The 20,700-nt window shown below is 52.2% G+C and overlaps 2 protein-coding genes across 4 annotated transcripts in view; one reads left to right on the top strand and one right to left on the bottom strand.

The window, feature by feature from the left end:
- The window catches only part of OTOG (otogelin), a 68,995-nt gene extending 68,757 nt beyond the window's left edge, over positions 1–238 (bottom strand). Inside the window, exon 1 of the mRNA XM_036258969.1 lies at positions 187–238. Coding sequence (XP_036114862.1) covers positions 187–198 — 12 coding nt within the window. The 5' untranslated portion in view covers positions 199–238. The remainder of the gene's footprint in view (positions 1–186) is intronic.
- A 3,488-nt stretch (positions 239–3,726) lies between these two features.
- The window catches only part of USH1C (USH1 protein network component harmonin), a 46,448-nt gene continuing 29,474 nt past the window's right edge, over positions 3,727–20,700 (top strand). For all 3 annotated transcript variants that reach the window (XM_036258347.1, XM_036258348.1, XM_036258349.1), the window contains exons 1-8: positions 3,727–3,817; positions 14,489–14,556; positions 15,437–15,580; positions 15,692–15,830; positions 19,357–19,465; positions 19,601–19,625; positions 19,831–19,888; positions 20,189–20,283. In XM_036258347.1, coding sequence (XP_036114240.1) covers positions 3,782–3,817; positions 14,489–14,556; positions 15,437–15,580; positions 15,692–15,830; positions 19,357–19,465; positions 19,601–19,625; positions 19,831–19,888; positions 20,189–20,283 — 674 coding nt within the window. In that variant the 5' untranslated portion in view covers positions 3,727–3,781. The remainder of the gene's footprint in view (positions 3,818–14,488; positions 14,557–15,436; positions 15,581–15,691; positions 15,831–19,356; positions 19,466–19,600; positions 19,626–19,830; positions 19,889–20,188; positions 20,284–20,700) is intronic.

Raw genomic sequence — 20,700 nt, 5'->3', positions numbered from 1 at the left:
AAAGTGGGAATAGAAGTGACCTACGAATTTGCACGCTTCAGACACATACCAGAAACCTTGTTTGCTCCCTTCTGAATAATTGCAGAGACAGACTTCCTGAAACCCAGGAGCTCCCTACGAGCCTCAGATTCCAACAGAAATGAGCCCCTCCCCATTGAAGCCCCCCTTCTTCAGGCCTCTCCTTACCTGGCCTCCCATCAATGCTGTGGCATCCCCTATGGCAAGGGTCCCCTCCTGATGGCTGTGGCTAGGTGAGAAACAAGCCTGACATGGGCAAGGGAATAAGAATGGGCCACGTCTTCCCACCACTCCGTGCTAATTCCTGGGGTCACTCACACCAGGAATACAGATGGGAACAGTGGGCGGAGCAGCCGCAAGCTCACACCTACTCACCTGGGATCCTGGACTGGCTCCGGCTGCAGCTCTGCATTGCTGGGGGGTGTAGGTCCTGCGGTTGAGGACAAGGAATTCCTCTCCACTCAAATTGTGCCCTCTTTGTTGGGCCTCCCGCCGCTTGCTCCCCACCTGCTAGGAAGCCTCTCCCGTGTCTCCCCTGCAGACTTCTCAAATCCTTCCTCCCTCTCCCTGGTGACTCTTCAACAAGGGTCTCCCTCTTTCCCTCTACTCTCTGCACCCAGTTATCTGTAGTTCCCCATCTGGGTCTCTTCCACTCTGCCCAGCCCCGTCACCTGGCTATCGCTGGCCTCTCTTTCTTTCTGTGCCCCTCTCTTCAAACTCTCTCCCTGGCTGTCCCTCTGCCCTCCCTTAAACCTTCTCTTTTCATTCCCTCTCTCCAACCTGCCCAGGCCCGTTCCCCCAAACGTTCCCCAGCCCCTCTAGTCCACACTCCTCTCACCTAGAGCCTGCATCTGTAGGGACTCCCCTCCCGGCTCACCCCAGGACAGCCAGGTGCAAGCCAGTAGCAGGCAGAGCGCGGGCGCCGGGAGGCGCGGGGCCGGGGCCCCCATAGGGGCACAGGGGGACTGGGAAGCCTGAGCGAAAGCCCAGGGTCCAAGTGCCTCTCCAGGTGAAGGCTAGGTCACACCTCCACTTGGCGGCCGCCCTCCGTCTTGCTGTCTTTTGCTCCAGGGTTCTCTTGGCCCCACCTCCCAGGCGCTTGGCTCCTCCCCAAGCTAGAGTGACAGGACGGCCCAGCTCATTACCATAATTTAGGCGCCTGACGAAGGTCCAGCCTTCGCCCTTCTATTACTGGCTGCCCTTCCCCAGAGGAGGCTGAATTCAGCCCCAAGTCTCTCCGGGTGCCAGGAGGCAGCCTTGGTAGCCCCCAACATCCCTTACTCCTCAGAGAGCCCAGCGCAGGAACTCAGGTCCTGGAAGCCCCTCACACCGGAGACCCAAGATGCTAGTGTGAGTCTCCTCCGCTCTCTTCATGGAGGTCATGCAACATGCCACTTAGTGGTCAGTAGCAGAACCAGGGCTCAGGACTGCAGTCCTAACCTGTGTTCCCACCACTCTCCACTACAGCCTCCTGAGTCCCCATATCCACCCCCCCACCCCGTTTTCAGCAGCTCAGTAAATGCTGACTGAAACACAGAAGTGCCTCACACCTCCATATTATTGCTCCCATCAAGGCAGGACTTTGACAAAACAAAAACAAAAAACCTGCTTTAATTTTGTGAACAAGGTACACCCCCTGCCCAGAAGGAAATTGAACATGGAAATGTGGGCCTGAGAGCCTTGGGAACCGGTGCATCATTCACTTGTCCAACTGAATGTTGAACACCAACTAGATGCCAGGCCTTGGAGACGATGGTGATGTTAGCCCGAGTAGACCCCTGAACAGGAGTATAGATTTGGGCTGCATTCATTCATTCATTCATTCATTCATCCATCCATTCTACTAAGTTGTTGAGCATCTATTCCTTGCCACACCTTGTTCTGGGAATAGGGTGGTAAATAAAGCACATACAGCTATCCCCAAACATGGGCATAGACGAGAAGATGAAGAGGAGACACCAAGGATGGAGCCTGGTAGGGAATGGGTAAAGGCAGGGTTGTATCAGAGGAAGCTTGAAAAGGAACATTTATGGGAGAGGAGAACCAGGACCTGGAGCTATCCTCAAAACTGAGAGTGAAGTGTTTTAAGAAGGAGTTTATGTCCTGGCCAGTTTGGCTCAGCAGTTAGAATGTCGGCCAGCGGTCCAGACAGACCCGGATTCGGTTCCTGCTAAGGGCATGTACCTTGGTTACAGTTTGTCCCTGGCCCTGGTTGGGGCTGTGCAGGAGGCAGCCACCTGATGTGTCCTTTTCACGTTGATGTTCCTCTCTCTCTCTCTCCTTCCCACTCTATCTGAACAAAATGGAAAAATGTCCTTGGGTGAGGATAAAAAAAAAAAAAAAGAAGGAGTTTATGGGGGAGGCAGTCATGTAAGAGAAGGATTGGGGTGCCAATGGAACACATTCCCTCTTGTAAGGGCATTTGCCACTCTGCCTGGATTCTAAATATGGCTATATGATATAGTAATGAAATGCAGAGAATCAACAAAGTAAATTGGAGAGGAATATATTTTGTGTTTTTCCTGGACCTTTGAAAATCCCACAAGTCTTTCCTTTTTATCTCTGACATAACTAGTTAATACTAAGGTGAGATTGTGGATAATATTTTACAGTTCTTCTCCAGGAAGGGTTTACATCTTAAACTAGGCAATAATTTAAACCAAATAAAAATAGTCTGCTAGAAAAACTTCAGCTACTGGAAGTGGAATGCAAATGAGCAGAGGGTGGTCTTTAGGTGCCCCTGAAGCTACAGTTGTAAGGGGTTCACTGATTTGGGCTGCTGTCCATCTCCTGTTCCCTTCCCCCAATGTGGTGTAAAACAAGTCAGGCCCCCACCCTCCATTAAGTCCAGGCACAAGCTCCTTAATTAAAGGTATCCACTCTCCCCACTCACACGTTTTATTACCCCTTTCCTGGTCCCCTCCTTCCTCTTGTCTGTCCTAAGCTTGGTTCATCATTTCCTTTACACCCAGCACTAGACCTAATGCTGGGTGTAAAGAAAATCAAATGGATCAGATGGGGCCTCAGACCTGGGTAAAGTTCAGCCATAAATCAGGCTGTCATTGCTAGGCCCTTCCACGCTTCAGTGAGTGTGTGTGGGTATGTTTGGAGGGAGTGGGCTAGGGAGGTAAGAGGGGAAGTTGGTTGAGGAGGGGCACCCCCATCCACTGGTTCTGGCCTCTGTGGGCCACACTGAGACCCAGCCCCAAGGAATTCACAGATCAAAGATGTCTTCCTAGTGGGAAAAGCCCATGAAGAAGGCCATTATGGAATGTACCCTGAAGGTGAGACACGTGGCAGTGGGTGACAGACAGCCTCATGAGGGCAAATGGGTCTCTGTTTGTGTATCCAGCGAGTACTGACTAGATCACCCCAATCCCTACCCACTTATGTGCGAGTCTCAGGACCTCTTCATCCTCCCCCTGCCCCCCAAAGTCCCAAACCTCCTTCCCACGCCTCCAGAGATCCTCTCCTTCAACCGTGTGTGTTTGGAGGGTCATTCCAAGAGGACTGGAACAGCGCCAGCCACTCACCTTCACAACCACATACACACGCGCAGCCCATTTGCTCCCCGGCACGTCAGTGAGAGGAGAGGAGGTTCAGACAGGTGTCTCCGGCCTCCCAGCGGTCCTGCCCCGCCCCCGCCTCCACAGGCCAGGCCCCGCCCCCACTGCTCCCTGGCCCGCTGGTCACTGTCGCCCGCTGCCTGCCAGGCACTCGAAGGAGCGAGTTGTGCAAAGACGCAGCGCTGTCTGGCCCAGCCATGGACCGGAAGGTGGCCCGAGAATTCCGGCACAAGGTCAGAGCTGGTAGAGGCGCCCCAAGCGCCCGGAACCCCTCCCTTTGCCAGCTGGAACTGAGGGACCTGGGTAGCCTGGCACCTGCGATGGAGCCAGTAAGATGAGGGAGGATCACTGGGACCCCAGCTAGGAACTGCTAAACTGATCTGAAAGTGTCCTTTCTCCTTCTGCCCTCCAGAGGCTGCCACTTCTTTGGAGTTGTCATTTTAGCCTTGGACACTTCTCTGGGATGCCCCATAGAGGGCAAACCCCCCAGCTCCTAGTGCCCCCAGCTCAGTTGGAGGGTGTGGAGAGGGTTGGGGAACTGCATGTCTCTCTCTGTCTTTTGACTTCAGATGGGACACCCCCCTACCCCACCTTCTCTGCTTAAGGACATTTCTTAGGTCCCGAAGAAGAGAAGCAGTTGAGGAAGTGCTGGCCAGGCGGCCGTAGGAGGAGGGGAGGTCCAGAGAGTCAGACCCTTCTGGGAAAGCCTCATCTCCCCGCTGGGTCCCACTGAGGGGCCTCATCGGTGGTTGGGAACCCAGACCATCACAGAGCTGCTGAATTCCACCCAGGGAATTTCCAGAGCTGTGCAAGGGCCGCTGAGGCCCTGAGACCAGAGAGGACTATTCAGGAGACCCAGGGGACCTACCACTCCACCCCACCAGGCCTTAGGATGCCTCAGAGCCCAAGGGTGAAGCCAAGGGTGCCTGGAGCTACCCATAGGCCCTGCCTGAGGGACTAGCACTGTGTGCCCTGTAGCCCTCCTAGAGCCCAGAGGGTCAGTCTCTTTAGACCAAGCCAATCCCCTTCTCAGGCCTGAGGGGCAGAGCTCAGATAGGCAAGATCAGGGTACTTAACCCCTCTCTCCCCACAGAGAGGCCCAGGGTGCCCAGGAGCCAGCCAGTGCAGAGGCCACTGGGGCTAAGCACCAGTACCCAGGGGTCGGTCGTTCATTTAATAAACATGGGTAGCCATTCTGTACCAGACCCAGTCTCTGCCCTCAGATTGTTGGTCATGTGGGTGGGAGGCAGACCCTGTACTAGTAATTACCCACAGCTGACTGCTGAGTATTGTGATCAAGGTTTGCTTGGAGCACAAAGAGGGCAACTCATATGGGCAGAAAGCCACTGAAAATGAAGCCTTGGGCATCCAGGGGTGAGAGAGAGCAGGGGGCTGCTGAATAGCTAAGGGAGCATAAGACAGTGTTTGCCGGTGTGTCCTCCTGTGAAGGGACGTGAGGAGAGAAAGTTCAACAGCAAGGACATTGGTGAGTGTAGATTTCAGACAACCCACTTTGAAGGATCACAACCTCCCGTCCCCCACCCCAAGACTCAGGCTTGAATTTCACTTTCCTGCCCTTGGGCTGAAAGTAAGGTCGGGTCCTCTTTTGCCTTCTGCCTGTGGGGTACTAGTCTTTGCCTCTCTTGAGAGAATTACTTCTGGGGTCCCAGTGTCTGAATCAGGCCCTGGGTTAGCCCCCGTTCCTCTTCAGCAGGACCTGCAGGCTCCCAAGGGCCTCAGGCCTCTGTGTTTCCACAGCCCTGCTCTTCCTCATAAGTCATTACCTATTAATGCCCCTGTGTGTGCAGGCGGGGAAGGCGTCATGCTGGGCAAGGCCTGAGCTGGACTTTGTGCCCTGCAGCTTAACAGGCAGCAGCAACCTTCCCCTCCCAGGCTGGAGATCATCTAGGAACTAGGGAGAAAGGAAGAAGCAGCTGAGGATAGAGACGGGGGCACAGGGGCATATTAGGTGAAATGTACTACTTGCTGTTGATTGCTTTCTGGATTTCCCCTCAGTATTTCACAGTACATTAAAGTTATGTTGTCATGGCAAGTGCTGTGTGACCTTGAGCCAGCTATTAACCTCTCTGTGCCTCAGTTCTCTGATTAAATGAGGATAACAATAATATTTAACTAGTTAGGCTATTATGAGTGCTGGATGAGATCGACACATATGTAGAGAGCGTAAATCGACGCTGTCACTTAGCGAGTTCTCAACAAATGTCCACTGCTGTTGTCAATTATCTGGGATTACGCAGAACTAGGATCAAATCTCAACCCTGTCCACCCTGTCAACCCTGCCAGTGAGCCTGTGGGCCAGCCACGTAATCACTCTAAGTGTTAGTTTTCTCAATTATGAGATGAAGTTCATTGTAATCCCCTTAAAGGACAGGATATATGAAATAGGAACTCAAGTCCAGTTATTCTAGGAACATAGTAACCATTTGGTAAATGGCCACCCTGTTCCCACCAACGCCTTCAGAGCAACAGGAGTCTGTTCCTCTGTGCAGCTTCCCCAGGCCACCAGGGGCACGTGCATGGCCCTCCCAAGGCTCTCCTGGTAGCTTTGGGCCAGGATACCAAGGGGAGGGGAGGGGGGCAGCAAAGACTAAGGCTTCCCCCCACAGAACCATCTTCTGCAGAGGAGACTACCCCTCTACTCACTCACCTGCACAGTGCAGGAACTGGGTTACTCATTTGCTCAAAGGTATTTATGACCTGTGAGTATCTGTAGTGTACCCTGCCCCAGGCCAAGCATTTGGAGGTGGGATGGGGTACATAAAAAGGTCAGGAAGAGCCCCTCCCTTCCAGGGATTTCCTCCTCATCCATTCATTTATGCATGTAATAAATATTGACTGAGTTCATAATATATGCCAGACAGTATTCTAACCATTGAATAATAAAACAAAGTTCCTGCCCTCTTAGAGAGCACATTCTAGTAGGGAAAGACAGAAAGTTAACAAGTAAACCAATAAAAGTATCATATAATGCCAAGTAGTAGTAAATGCTATGAAAAAATAAACTGGGGTGAAGGGATAGAGAGTAATGAAGTGGTATTCTCTATATAGGGTAGTCAGGAAGGCCTCTCTGAAGAGGTCATATTTGAGCAAAGACCTGGAAAAAGTGAAGGAAGGAGCCTTGGGGATATATGTGGAAAAGCATTCCAGGAGTGGGAACAGCAAGTGCAAAGGCCCTGAGGCAAGCAGATGCTTGCCTTCTTTTAGAAGGGCAAGTATGATGGTGTGTCTAAGAGGAATTATAGAATTCTGAGAGGAATTCAGAGAGTGGTGGGAGATGGATCAGAGGGGTGATGGGGGTCTGGCAGGCCATGGTCAAGACTGGGATTTGTTGTACGTGTAATGAGAACCAGTAGGGGAGTGGCATGACTGATTTACATTTAAAATGGATTGCTCACCCTGGCTGGTTTGGATCAGTGAGTGGTTGGAGCATCAGCCTGCGGACCAAAGAGTCACAGGTTCGATTCCCAGTCAAGGGCATGTACCTTGGCTGTGGGTTTGATACCCCGCCTGGTCAGGATCACGCAAGAGGCAACCAATTGATGTGTCTTTCTCACATAGATGCATCTCTCTCTCTCTCTCTCTATCTCCCTTCCTCCTTATCACTCTATCTAAAAAAAAAAAAAATCAATGGAAAAATATCCTCAGGTGAGGATTGAAAAAAATAAAAAATAAATGGATTGCTCTAAGATTTGAACATACACTTAACAAAAAAGATACACAAACAGCCTATAAGCATGTAAATAAATGCTCTACATCATTAGTCATTAAGGAAGTGCACATTAAAGCAATAAGATCCATTTTATATCCTCTAGAATGGCTAAAAGAAAAGACTTACAATCACAAGTATTGGTGAGGATGTGGACCAGCTAGAGTTCTCATATGTTGCTGGTGTGAATACAAAATATACAACTATGTTGTAAAATATGTAGCTTGACAGTTTCTTATAAAAGTTAAACATACATTTACCATATGATCCGCCAATTCCATTCCTAGTTATTTACTCAAGGAAATGAAAATATATGTTCACAAGACTCATACATAACAATAAACAGATGAACAAATTGCAATCTATATACACAGTGCACTGTTACCCAGTAATAGGAAGGATCACACTATTTTTGCACGCAACACTACAGATGAATCTCAAAATCATTCTGCTGCGCAAAACCATGAACACAAAAGTGTGTTCTGTATCATTACATTTATATGAAGGGGCTGGGAGAGGGCCTGGTGGAAGAGGAAACTCAGATGATGAAATGATTTGGGTGGTGGTCACTCTAGTGTAAAAATTTGTTGAAACTCATCAAACTGGACATTTAAAATGAATCAATGAACGAACGAATGAATGAGTAAATGAATGAATAAATTGCTCTGACTGCTGGTAGAGAGCAGACTGAGAGGACCAAGAGGGGCATCCAATTAGGAGGCTCCTACAGTAGCCCAGGCTAGAGACAGGGGCTTGGACTAGGGTGAGGACTAGTCAGATCCCGCATACAAGTTAAAACATCTAGTTTTAACTAGACGTGATGGGCTTTGCTGATGGGTTGGCTGTGGGTGTAGAGAGAGAGGCATCAAGGGTGAGTTCACATTTTGGGAGAAGGAGCAAGCTGGTGGGGACAGAGTGGGAGGTGATGGAAACAGAGTTCCATCGTGAATGTTTTAAGTTTGAGATACCTGTTTGACCTTCAGAGAGAGAGTGAGAGAGAGAAGGCCGGTGGCTGGAGGAATGTGAAGACTTGGAGAGAGCTCTGTGCCAGACTGACATACGTCTCAGTGAGTCCTTGAGGTATAAATGGTAGTTCAAGCCCTGAGACTAACGAGGTCGCTTAGGGAGACAGTGCAGATGAAGAGCAGACCCAGGACAGAGCGTGGAACACCCCAACCTTTAGAGGCGATGGAATAGCAAACAAGGCAGGAGAACCAGGACAAGGGAGTATGGTCAGCTGTGCCAAGTGCTGGGTCAAATGCTACCAACTAGTTGGCAAGATACGAGTCTTTTGAAAAGTTGAAGGATAATAAAACAAGAGACAAGCAGACCTAATACTATCTGGGGTGCAAACCGTGAAGGCCTGGGAAGGATATGCCTGGGTCCATTCATCCCACCAACATTTACAACATTTACGGACAGCCTGCTCTCTGCCAGCTGCTGAGAATATAGACTTTGTATCATTTATTCTTACTTAGTTTTATTTAGCAAATACTTAGGACTTACTATATGCATGGCACTGTTCTAAGCATCTGATAACTAATAACTCATGAATAATTTTAAAGTTTTGAATCCCTCGTAGAAGGGTGACATTCTATGAAATAGATACTTGTATCCCCGTTTTACAAGGTGAGCACAGACAGGTGCAGACCCAGGTGGAGAAGGGGCTTGTTGGCCTGGGCCACACACACGTTAGTGGGGAGACAGGCGGGCACAGCTCGGTGAGTCCCATGGCGGGGATGGGAACAAAGTGTCATCCTGCGTGCAGAGAATGACAGGACAGGCTTTGTGGCGGAGCCTGAGGTAAGGCTTGACCTAGGAGAGCTGACATTTGAGCCGAGGAGTCTTAACAGTGGAAGAAGAGGTCACAGAGAGGAAATGCTGCTGGCCCCACCATCAATAATAGCTTATGTTTCAGACCCGCCAGGGTCAGGTGGAAACAGCTGGCTCATCCAAAAGGGAAACTGAAAAGAGTTTTATGATGGGACCACGTACAGGGAAGGTCAGGAACTCGTGAACCAACAAGGCTTGTTAACGTAGCCTGGGAGGAGCAGCAGCCGGAAGCCAGGTGCTCCTAAAGGCAAGGGGAGGGAGGGTCCCCAGGATGGGGGACAGCCATGGCCCACACAGGATCTGCAGCCTCAGGTGGGAACTTGCCTTAAGGTGATCCGCAGGGTGGGAGCCAGGAATCAGAACCCGTTCCCTTTCTCCTCACCCCCTCACCACCCACGCTGAGCACAGCAGGAAGCTGAGGGCAGGGTGCTCAGGCAAAGTTTCCTGGACACAGGGCAGGGTGGCAAAGGCTGGAGAGTGGGTCTGGAGGTGCAAAGGGAGAGATTCAGTACACATTTTGGAGCCCTGAGCACTGTCCTAAGTACATGCATTCACTCATTTAATCCCCATCACAGCCCAAGGTTGAGTGGAACGATATACATTATTTAATTTGTTCTTGCTCTCTTTTTCTCTCTTTGGCTGGGTGCACACATGGAGTTGAATTTGCATGCGCTGAAGGTTGTGTGCCTCCCTTGTGCAGCTGTCCTGAAGGGCCAGACCACACAGAGGAAGGCTGAGACTGCAGAGGGCCTGAGGGCAAACCTCAGCTTTGCCTCTCATGCCCCAGACAAGGGACTTGAACCCCCTCTTCTCCCTGCCGTATAGGCCTATAGCACAGAGCCAGTTGCGCATGCTGATGTTAGATGGAGGGAACCAGACGCAAGGTCAGCAGGGGTGGTGGGACTGGTGTGATAAAGAGATCTCCCAACAATTATTTGTAAATAGTGGATTCCTTTAGGATTTCTGTGCCCATCAGTGAGAGGGAACCTAAGAAAGGGGAAAGCCTTCTAAATCTGGCTGGAGAAAGAAGACATGGTGTTCTATATACAGTAGGTGCTCAATAAATGTGTATTAGACAAATGCATACAAAAAAGGTTATATCTGGCAAGTGGATACCATGTGGTGGTTTAAAAAAGAGTGCGAGATCTCAGCTCTGCCACTTCTCTGGGCCTCTATTTACTCATCTGTGAAATGGGGATAATATTGGCATCCATCACCTCAGAGGGTTGTTGGGAAGTTCAAGGCAGCACATGCAAACGTCCCCAGACATGGTGAGCAGTCAATAAACAGCGTCTGCCCTGAATGAGGGAGTGGGCAGCAAGGGCCTCAGGCTGGGAGGCTGGTGAGAAAGCCCTGGGCTGCACTCCCCTTAATGAAGGCAGGGTTCAGCGGGGAGGAGGGAGGATGGTCCGTTTTGTGTGGGTCTGGGACTTGCTCTTTTGTGACAAGTTGAAAGTGAACTAAAAGGAGACAGATCCAGGAGGCTGTGGCAGGTATCTGCTGAGAAATGGGGGGGAGGTGATCACCCAGGACTGGGCCAAGCGGTTGGAAGGAAGGCTCCAGACTAGGGCAATGGGAGCTCATTTGTCATTTCATAGCCACCACTGAGCACGTGCACCTATGTGCACAGCAGAGGACAGGTGCCTTACACATAGCTGTGTGCAAGGTACTGGAGATGCCACGAAGCGTCCTGGAGCAGAGGCTCCGAGGCTGATCTTAGGACCGCTGCCAGGTGGATCCTCCTGGACAGTTTGCTAGAACTCAGGCTGCAGGAGGAGGGGATACCACATACATTTTTGTAATGATTTGAACAGTGAAATTTGAATTATGGTGATGATATTACTGCATGCCAGACTTCTAAAGAAAGTTCCACCTTTCTCAGTTGTCTTTCTTGGTGCCTTTTTTTTTTCTTTATTGATTTTTAGAAAGGAAGGAAGAGGGAGAAAGAGATAGAAACATCAATGAGAGAGAATAGCAATTGGCCGCCTCCTGCATGCCCCCACTGGGGATCTGGCCCACAACCTGGGCATGTGCCCTGACTGGGAATCAAACTGGCGACCTCTTGGTGCATGGGTTGATGCTCAACCACTGAGCCACACTGGCCGAGCTCTCGGTGCCTTTTAAAGCCCAAAGAGTGAGGTGTGAGTGTGTGTTTTCACTTGGGTGTGGTCCGAAAACAAAGCAGAGACATTTCCAGATGGGTAGCAACAGGACATCCATGTTGATTTATCACTTAGATTCATTTTAAAGAGCATTCCACATCAACTAGACGTGTTTTCCCAGCTGTTATAGCATATCGATACTTTTTTGAGTGGATGCATTGAAATGATAGAAGTAGCTGAGTCATTCTGAGTAAGGACAGAGAGGTTCCAGTGTTTGGGGAAAAGGTCTGTTCCGTTGCAGCCGAGTCCCACTTAGGAGATGGTGGAGATGACCCTGGAGAGGAAGGTAAGGGCAGAGTCAAGACCAGGATTTGAGTGACCTAACTGATGAGAGTGAGTGGACATCAGGCTAAAGAGCTGAACTTGGCAGCTGCCTCAGGAGACTGGTAGGATGTGATTTCCAGTTGTGTGTGTGTGTGTGTGGGGGGGTGCTCTGGATGCAGTGGTCAGCATTAGAGAGCTGCCTACAAGGACCAGGACCCTGGGACCCCCAGGAACAGGCTCTTTTCCACAAAGACCATCTCCAGGTGATCTGTGCTTAGCTGGGAAGACAGAAAAACAGAATCTCAGGCTGAAATGAGGGAAATTGCTTTTGTCTTCTATTCCCACTTTCCACCCAGTGCATAAACTCTGCCTACCCCTCAGGAGTGCAGGAGGCATTTTTGCAAGGAGGGGTGGGAGAGTATCAGCCCTAAGGCCTCAGCCAAGAAGAGATTCTGTGGCCCATCGTTTCTCTCACGCACCCCTATGGCTGCAGTGGGTTAGAAGCCCTTTGGTCAGAATGTCCTCATTCCAACCAGAGCAGATAGGATTTTTATGCTCCCCTAGGAGAGCAGAACATCCATGGTTCAGAGTCACTCAATAGACGTTTTGTTTTCTCGCTCGTTAAAGGGTTTTCTTAACAGTGCAGAAGAGAGAGATGGAGATTTGAGATAAGGAAGAACTTCTTGAGAGCAAAGTGTTGGACATTTTGACTTAAAGAGCCCCTAGAGTTTTTCCCTGGGAAACCTGAGTCACACACACAGTGCTACAGCAGGAAGAGTATGGGCTTTGAATCAGATAGACTGGGGTTCAAATCTTAGCTGTCTCTTATTACCTGTGGGTCCTTGGGTGAGTTGACTTAACCTCTCTGATCTTCAGTTTCCTCATCTGCAAAATGATGTGAGAATATCAACCTCATACAGCTGGTGAGAAACAAACAGAAGTCAAGAAAAGAACCTGGTGCAATCCCATAGGGACTCTGCAAACATTCTTTCCTTTCCTCTCCTGTTCCATGATTCTCTTCCTCCCGTTGATTGTGTGAGCATACAAAGAGGCAAGGGGGTGGACCAATCCATCCGATATTTATTTATTGGCCACTTATCATGCGTTAGGCACAAGGCATTTAGAACAAATGGACCTCATCCTTGCTCATAGGATTTTCTGGTTGATGAAGGAAACACATCAATTTACAAAAAAAGCAAGCCTTTTTTACAAATTATGACTGCTGTAACGAAGGAACTGGACCATCTCTGGGAGCTTTAACGGGTTCCGTTTGGGTAGGTGAGCAGGAAGACCTTCCAGAGAAGGAGGCCAGCCATGCAGGGAATGGGGAAGCAATCCAGGCAGAGGGAACAGCATATGCCAAGGCCCTGAGGCTGGAGCAAGTATGGCCTGTCGTAGGCACTGATTAGAGGCCCTTACAATCAGGAAGAATGAAAGGAGATGAAGTTGGGCTGTGATAAGTCAAGGTAAAGAATTTGGATTTGGATTTTACTTTAAGTACAATGGGAAGTTATTAAGCAAGCAAATATGATCCAATTAATCAAAACAATTCTTTCCCTGATCCTAGGGAAGTTCAGAATTTTTCTCTGCTCAGGCTCCTCCACCACAGCGAAATGTGGGCAGCTCAGGCCGATCTCAGGAGGCCTCCCGCCCTGTAGGAGAGAGTCCAGGCTGTGTTCTCATAGAGATGGGCTTGGGAGGTGCCCACTTATGTGTTATGTGCAAGAGTCCCGGCTACCACCCCAAAATTTAGTACCACCCACCCACGCCGATGCGTCTGTCCCCCATCTTCCAGCTGACCGGGAGCCGCTGGCCTGAGGGGGGGCAGTGAAACAGGTGAAGGCAGGAGTGGGCTCACTGAGCAGGTGGGGTGAACTTCTGCAGCAGCTGAAGCCCAGCTGTGAGTCAGTGGGGGCCAGCCTCCCAGGTTATTCCATCTTCACTGAGGTGCTCAGCCACAGGGGTATTGCCAGAGACCAGACATCTGCTTTCTGTACCCACTGCTCAGGCCAGAAACCCCAAGATACCCAGGAAAAAAGGCAAAGCTGCTCTGTGAAAAGAAGCAGCAGCTTCTGCCTGTGGAGAGCTGACCCTGAACCATACTGTTGGGCCTGGAGGCTGCAGGAGGGATCCCCCGAGTCTCTAACCCGGCCTCTTACTCAGTCCCGGAGGAACCAAGGATGCAGCGCATAGAGATGCACACTGAGCTGTCCCAGGGAGTGGAGTTCGAGGCTCCTGGTTCCCCAGCTCCCCTGGGACTGAGGTGCTAATGAAACAGCTCCTGACCCTGACCTTGGAGTCCCAGACATTGACGTCAGCAAAGATGAAATAATGTAACCTGACTCTCCCCTTCGTGTGTGTTGGGGGGACATTCAGGGACCTGGGGAGGGGAAGGAGTGGCCAGCCAAGCTTAGGCCAGGAAGGGACAGGGTGGAGTTGCCCCTGGCTTCGGTGACACAGAAGAGCGCGGTGTGGGGTGCTCCCGAGGGTGGGATGTGCTATCTGAGCGAGTGGCCCAAGTCCTTTCTGAAAGCAGTGATCCGGCATTACAGCCACCATCAGGTAAGACCCGAGCCGACGCTGCTGTCACCCCGGACGCGAGTGGCAGCACTGCTGTCACGGGGTGTATCGCTGTCATGTGTGTGCATGTGTGTGTGCATATGTGCGTGCACCCCCTGGGCGAAGCTCGGCCTGCCACATCTGGATGTGCAGAGGTACTCCAGCAGCCACGCGAGGGTCCACATGAGTGTGATGTGTCAGGGTCAGAGGGCCAGCCTGGCCTGTGGCTTTCCTCCTCTCCTCACAACCCCAGCCCTGAGGGGATGCTGAGGAGGTCCCCAGCGGTGGTCTCCTCTCCCCTGGGATCTGCTGTGGGGGTGCTGGGCCTGGAGCTGTAATTCTACTCTCGGGTTTTCCAGGTGGATTTTCTGATTGAAAATGACGCGGAGAAGGACTATCTCTATGACGTGCTGCGGATGTACCACCAGTAAGTGTGCTGAGTCTAGCTCCTAAGCACCACCTCTGTCTGCAGGGAGCCCCGGAATGGCTTGTTCTGAGACAGGAGGACCTGCCCCTCCCATCCTGGGGAGCTGGGAGGTGGGGCAGATGCTCAAGGCTCCTGGGAACCACATGGACACGCCATTCACTTGTCTCAGCAAACATTTGCATAAACACTCTGTGCGGCTCTGTGCCAGGGGCAGGGGCACACGTGTGAGCATGACAGGCTGGTCGCTGCCCTCAGGTTGCTCACAGTCTGATGGGGGGGGGGGGCTGTCAAGGAGCCACACAGGTTCAATGAAGTGTGTCTGCTGAAACAGGCCAGGAAGTGCCAGCTGGCCCCAGCACCTGCGTCAGATGTCTCTTATCACCCACCTGCTCTCTGATTCATTCCACATACATGTATAAGCTCCTGCCACTTGCCGGACACCATGCAGAATCTAGTAATGAATGAGATCCACTTTCTTTCCCAACTAACTCGCAGCCTAGAGAGGGGAGATGGGCAGGCCCTACAAACACGAAAAGCTCTAGTATACGTTACAATAAAACAACTTCTAAATATAATTAAAAGCAGGATGTGAGGAAAGGGAGTTCTCATTTCTAACCATGAGGGAAAGGACCAAAAAGGCTCGAGCTTGGGTTTGAATGGGAAGAAGAATTTTGATGGGTGGAAATATCAGGAAGGACGTTCTGGGATGAAGAATCAATGTTAGCAGACATGAGACATTGACGTGGAAAAGCAGAGGTGTGACTGGGAAGTGGCCCGTGATCTGGGCCCAGTCGGTGGGGAGCCAGTCAGGACTGCTTGGGTCTTTGAGGTCATGGTCATGGTCATGGGTGAGGCTCCAGGTGTCCCCTTGTCTCTGCAGGACCATGGACGTGGCTGTGCTTGTGGGAGACCTGAGGCTGGTCATCAATGAGCCCAGCCGCCTGCCACTGTTTGATGCCATCAGACCTCTGATCCCGCTGAAGCACCAGGTGGAGTACGACCAACTGACCCCCCGGCGCTCCAGGTGCGGAGGGAGCCACCAGGCTAGAGGCAGGGGATGGGCGAGGTCACCCTGGGCTGGGGCAGCACTGGTGGTCAGGACAGAGCTGGGACATCTCTGACCTCTCCCACGCAGGAAGCTGAAGGAGGTGCGTCTGGACCGTCTGCACCCGGAAGGCCTGGGCCTCAGCGTGCGGGGGGGCCTGGAGTTCGGCTGCGGGCTCTTCATCTCCCACCTCATCAAAGGCGGTCAGGCAGACAGTGTTGGGCTGCAGGTGAGCGAACAGAGTCCTCGGGCCTCCTGCTTTCCCCACGCTCACTCACTGGGCTGCGTGACATCACGTGATCCCCCCCACCTTTCTGAGACTTTGGGAGGGGAAGAGGCTGATGCATCCCGATAGATTTCCCTCAGGCAGTTGCCTGTGCTCTTGAACATGGCTTCCACCTGCTGCTGCTGCCCTGCTCCCCTCCTCCCTAGTTATGTCCTGACACCTGGAGTTTGGGACATCTAGCCTTTGACTGGAAGGTAAAAGGAAATCCTGGTGCAGTATCCTTACTTCCTGGCTTGGATCTTCATCAGCTGCGTGACTTTGGTGAAAACACTTAACCCCATGCCTCGGTTTCCTCATCTGTAAAATGGGGATTATGAGGACACTGTCTTCCTCATAAGGTTGTTATGAGAAGTAAATGAATTCATATTATAAAGTGCTTACAACCTTGCCCGGCATGTAAGTGCTGTTGTTTGTTAGGTTAGCAGAGAGGGAGATTGAATAAACACCTAGAATGTGCCAGGTAACCTGCTCACAACCAGTCCTCGTTGTACGCCTTGGCTGTATCATCTCCTTTTCAGAGCTGAGAGAGGCTCAGAGTCTTGACCAGAGTCACAGCCAGCAAGCGGCAGAGCCAGGATTTGAACCCAGCTCTCCCGACTGCCAAGCCCAGGTGCCCCTCCCCTGAGGTCCCCTCACCTCAGTGTCTGAGCAGAGATGGGCAGACCTCCAGGTCTCGCTCCTGTGGAGCCCAGAGCTGTGTTTTGTATGTTCAGATAAAAGAGGCCCTCCCACCCCCTCCCAGAGCGCCCAGCATGTCTGTTATCAACACCCCAATCTGGGCTGCCAAGCCAGGGGCTTCAGGGGCCCGAAGGCGAAGGGTACAAGACACCGCGGGGTGGGAGGTGGAAACGGGGAGCTGACAGACACCGCTTTGTTCTAAATCCCTGTCTCACGGCTCACCGGTGGCGTCTGAAATTTCAGTCGCTTCATTATTCCTCTCCTGGTCGGCACATTTTCCAGCCCAGAAACGCAGCCAGTGAAAAGGCATAATGAGCTCTTCTCCGGGCGGCAGCGGAGGCCTCTTCTTCCCAGGGCGAGCTCTCCTTCTAGGACGTGCACTTCTCAACGGTGCCTGCAGGACGGGGGGGCTTTGGGACCTTTTAATGAAACAGTTTTATCTTCCCTCCTGTTTCTCAGGCTTATGAACTATCGACCCTTTCTCGGGCTGACGGGCTCATCTCTCCTTAGTGCCGCTGCCCCTCAGATCGTCATTTCATTGTGGCCCTTGCACAAAGGGCCTTTTGCAGGGCTCCACTCGGGAGCGAGAGGGAGAGGAAAGCTGATCTGGCAACCTGAGCCGGGGGCTGTGTGGGAACCATTCTGCCTGGGGTCCTGGGCAGGTTCCCTTTAGGAACAAGACAGGGAATTTCACTCAGAGGCACTGGGGGGAAACACATGCATCCATTCATCGGTCTGGGTTCATGTTTCTGGGGAGATCGCATGCCTGAGTGGGGCTGGAGGAAGATTCTAGAAGGCATGGGAGGGGCATGTTCAGACACAGCCTGGTTGTACTGAAGGCCTATTGATCTGACCTGTGAGGCTGAGCCCCTGGATTGGGGGACTTGGACCCACCAATGGGACCTAGCCCTGGAACCCCATCTCTCTGCTCTTATCCTCCTACTGGATTTTTTTCAAGTGTATCCTGCACAGGATGGTCTGCTGCTTGCTATCTGGTTCAGGGCTGAACAATAATTCTGCATGCCTTGGTTGTCCCAGCAATAAAATGGACGGAGCAATCCCTGCCTTTCCTATGGGACTTGAGGGCTCTGACAGGTGGCAAGGATCCAGAGAGGGCAGGACACAGGGCACTACAGCCAGGCGTGCGCAGGCCCCCTTCTTTTCTGTTTCCAGACACCCAAGAGACAACGCTGTGGTCTGTCATGGAAACCTGACTTCAAATCCCAGCAACACTGTTTACTGGCTGGGTGACCTTAAGCAAGTGATTTGACCTCTTTGAGCCTCAGTTTCCTCATCCGGTTAACAAAAACGCAGAGTTGTAAAAAGTGGGTGCAAGGAGCTAGTAGTTCTTCTCCTTACAGGAGACGGCCCCAGAAACCTAGACAGTTCTTCCATGAGTCCCTCCCTGTGGCAACTGTTTGAGACCCTTACCACTCCTGAGAAGATCAGGATGTGTGCCCAGGTGGCAAGGTGACTGTGGCGGTGCTGTAGAAGGTAGGAGTTGACACTCCCTCAAGGGCGGTCTGCTCACTCAGCCCCCAGACCCCACAGAGAGTCGACATGTAACAACAAGTCCCCGGAGGGCCAGCACGTGTGGTGTGAGCTAAGCCCTGGCTGACCTGCGCTGGCCTCAGGCTGGAGCGGGGCCTCCAAGGTCAGTTCCTGTTTTACAGCTAATGGCTGTGTGACCTGGACAAAACATCACCTCCCCGGGTCTCAGTTTTAGCTGATGTCTGAGGTTCCTTCTAGCCCTGCCGTTATTAAATGAGGAGCTTCCGGCCTGACCCCCAGGAGCCCAAGGCAGTGTCCAATGGGGAGCAGTCTCACCACGGATCTATATCCAGGGCTGGCCCCACAGGCCCCTGAGCCCCCATCTCTCCCGGTCTGATGAGGTCTAAGCCCTGAGAAGAGGGATCAGATCAGAATATTTAGAGCTCAGGTTCAACTAATAATAAAAATAACAATCATGTATTTATTATTTCTGGGATGCTAGGCACTAGCTGGCTTTACACGTTCACGTTCACTTAATTTTTGCAGCATTTCCCATTTTACAGATGAGAGAAACAGATTCAGAAAGTTCAATAGACTTGCCCAAGGTCACACAGCTAATAAGAATAAAAGCAGGGGTTTGAACCCAGGACACCTGATGCCAAAGCCTTGTGTTCATTTCCTGTTCTTTGCTTATGCCAAGAATGGGAATTCAGAGGTCAGGGCTGTGGCAGATTAAATGTCCATCAGGTTTCCATAGAATGGAAAAAAGCATCGCGTGTGTGTCAGCGATGTGCGCTTGAGTCCGGAGGCACGGACGTTCCCCACCTGATGCAATCATGGTGTTGCAGGGAAGCTGCTCCTTGGGGTGGGGGGTGGGGGTGGGTGGGGGGGCAAAGGCCAGGGAAGAGCTGCTTGAATGTGAGTGAAAGGTGTTCCTCTGCATGGATTCTGGAACCTGGTGCCCCAGTGGGGTGAAAGGAACACCAGGGTGAGGGTACAGAATCCTACTTCCCGCTCTGCTACCCACTTTCTGTGCCCCTCCTCCACCATCTTGGTCTCCTCATCTGTAAAACGGGGTGGCAGAAAGACTACTAAGAAGTGCCACCATCCTGGGATCCCTCAGGCCGTTGGAGGGGGCGTTGGTCATCACAAGGCACTAAGGCACATATCAAGGCTCTTCCGCGGAAGTCGCGGCCAGCATCCCCTTCCTGGAGAGCAGGCCTGGGGCGTCTGGCAGTGAGCCTGCCCAGTGCCTGGTGCTCCCTCAAGCTGGTGCCTGTCCCCTCTGTCTGTGGCCAAGGTAGGGGACGAGATCGTCCGGATCAACGGGTATTCCATCTCCTCGTGCACCCATGAGGAGGTCATCAACCTCATCCGCACCAAGAAGACTGTGTCCATCAAAGTGAGACGTGAGTGAAGCTACAAGGCAGGGGACGGGGTGGTTCTGGTGGTGGGGCAAGGTGGGGTAGGCAGCAGGGAATCTGCTCCTGAGGGAGGAGGGGGAGCAGAGGAGCCGTCCTAACCCCCATGCCTTTCTTCCACAGACATCGGCCTGATCCCTGTGAAGAGGTGAGCAGGACCCTCCTCTGCAGGCAGACTCCTCCCTGAGGGCTCAGGTTCCTGGCGTCAGTCCTGGGGTCTGGCTTCCTGCAGGCTAGCGCTGCCCCTGAGCCAGGGGTGGCCAGGGGCTCCAGATGGGTCAGACCTGGACTTGCGGCCTGGTCCCTCAAACATCTCTCTTTAATGACCCCCTTCTCATTTCCCTTCCCATCAGCTCCCCTGACGAGCCCCTCAAATGGCAGTATGTGGATCAGTTTGTGTCGGGATCTGAGGTAAGGGCCAGGGCCACCAGTGATGGGGTCTGCGTGGACTGGTCTTCGAGGAGGAGCAGCCAGTCCTGCAGGGGGACCTGCTCTAAGGATGTGCCCTCAGGGGCTCCACACAGGCCCCAGTGCATCCGGGAAGCCCCTTGTGGGTGGTGGGCCCTCAGCCAAGCCCAGCAGGAACAGACAACCACCCCGACACCCGGGGACAGAAGGACCATAGGGCTCATGTGGGGACAGCAGTGCCTATGAGCTCAAGTGGCCATTTGCACACGTGACACCTAGCGACCCTTATTCTCTTTCCTCCAGGGTGGGCGGAGCATCCTGGGCTCCCCAGGGAGTCGGGAAAACAAGGAGAAGAAGGTCTTCATCAGCCTGGTGGGCTCCCGGGGCCTTGGCTGCAGGTGGGTGGCAGGCACGCCCTGGGGCTCACTCACGGCCAGCGCACCCTGGTAGGCCCCTGACGCCTCTCCCCTTTCTCACTGCTGCTTCTGAGGAATCTCTCTCCACTGGTCATGATACTTCTTGGTGCCTGGTTTCCCCTCTGAGCTTCACAACAGCCCTGTAGGGCTAGGGGCACAGCTCTTAACAGACCCCTTTTACAGATGAAGAAACTGGGGCCCAGCGATAGAGCCATGTTCCTTTAATAGGCCCTCAAGTCACTGTAAAGGGCGCCTGTCCTGCTGGTCATCTCCGTCACTGTTCCCTTGTCACTTATTACTTTGTGGGCTTCCTTAAGAAGCCGTCAGGAAATTGCAAACAGGCCTTCGATCCCACGGCATGGGCTTGTTGAGCACACAAGTGCTACAGTCCTCGATCTG

The sequence above is a fragment of the Molossus molossus genome, unplaced genomic scaffold (assembly GCF_014108415.1).
Source record: "Molossus molossus isolate mMolMol1 unplaced genomic scaffold, mMolMol1.p scaffold_m16_p_13, whole genome shotgun sequence".
NCBI lineage: Eukaryota > Metazoa > Chordata > Mammalia > Chiroptera > Molossidae > Molossus > Molossus molossus.
This window is presented reverse-complemented; position numbering and strand designations above follow the sequence as displayed.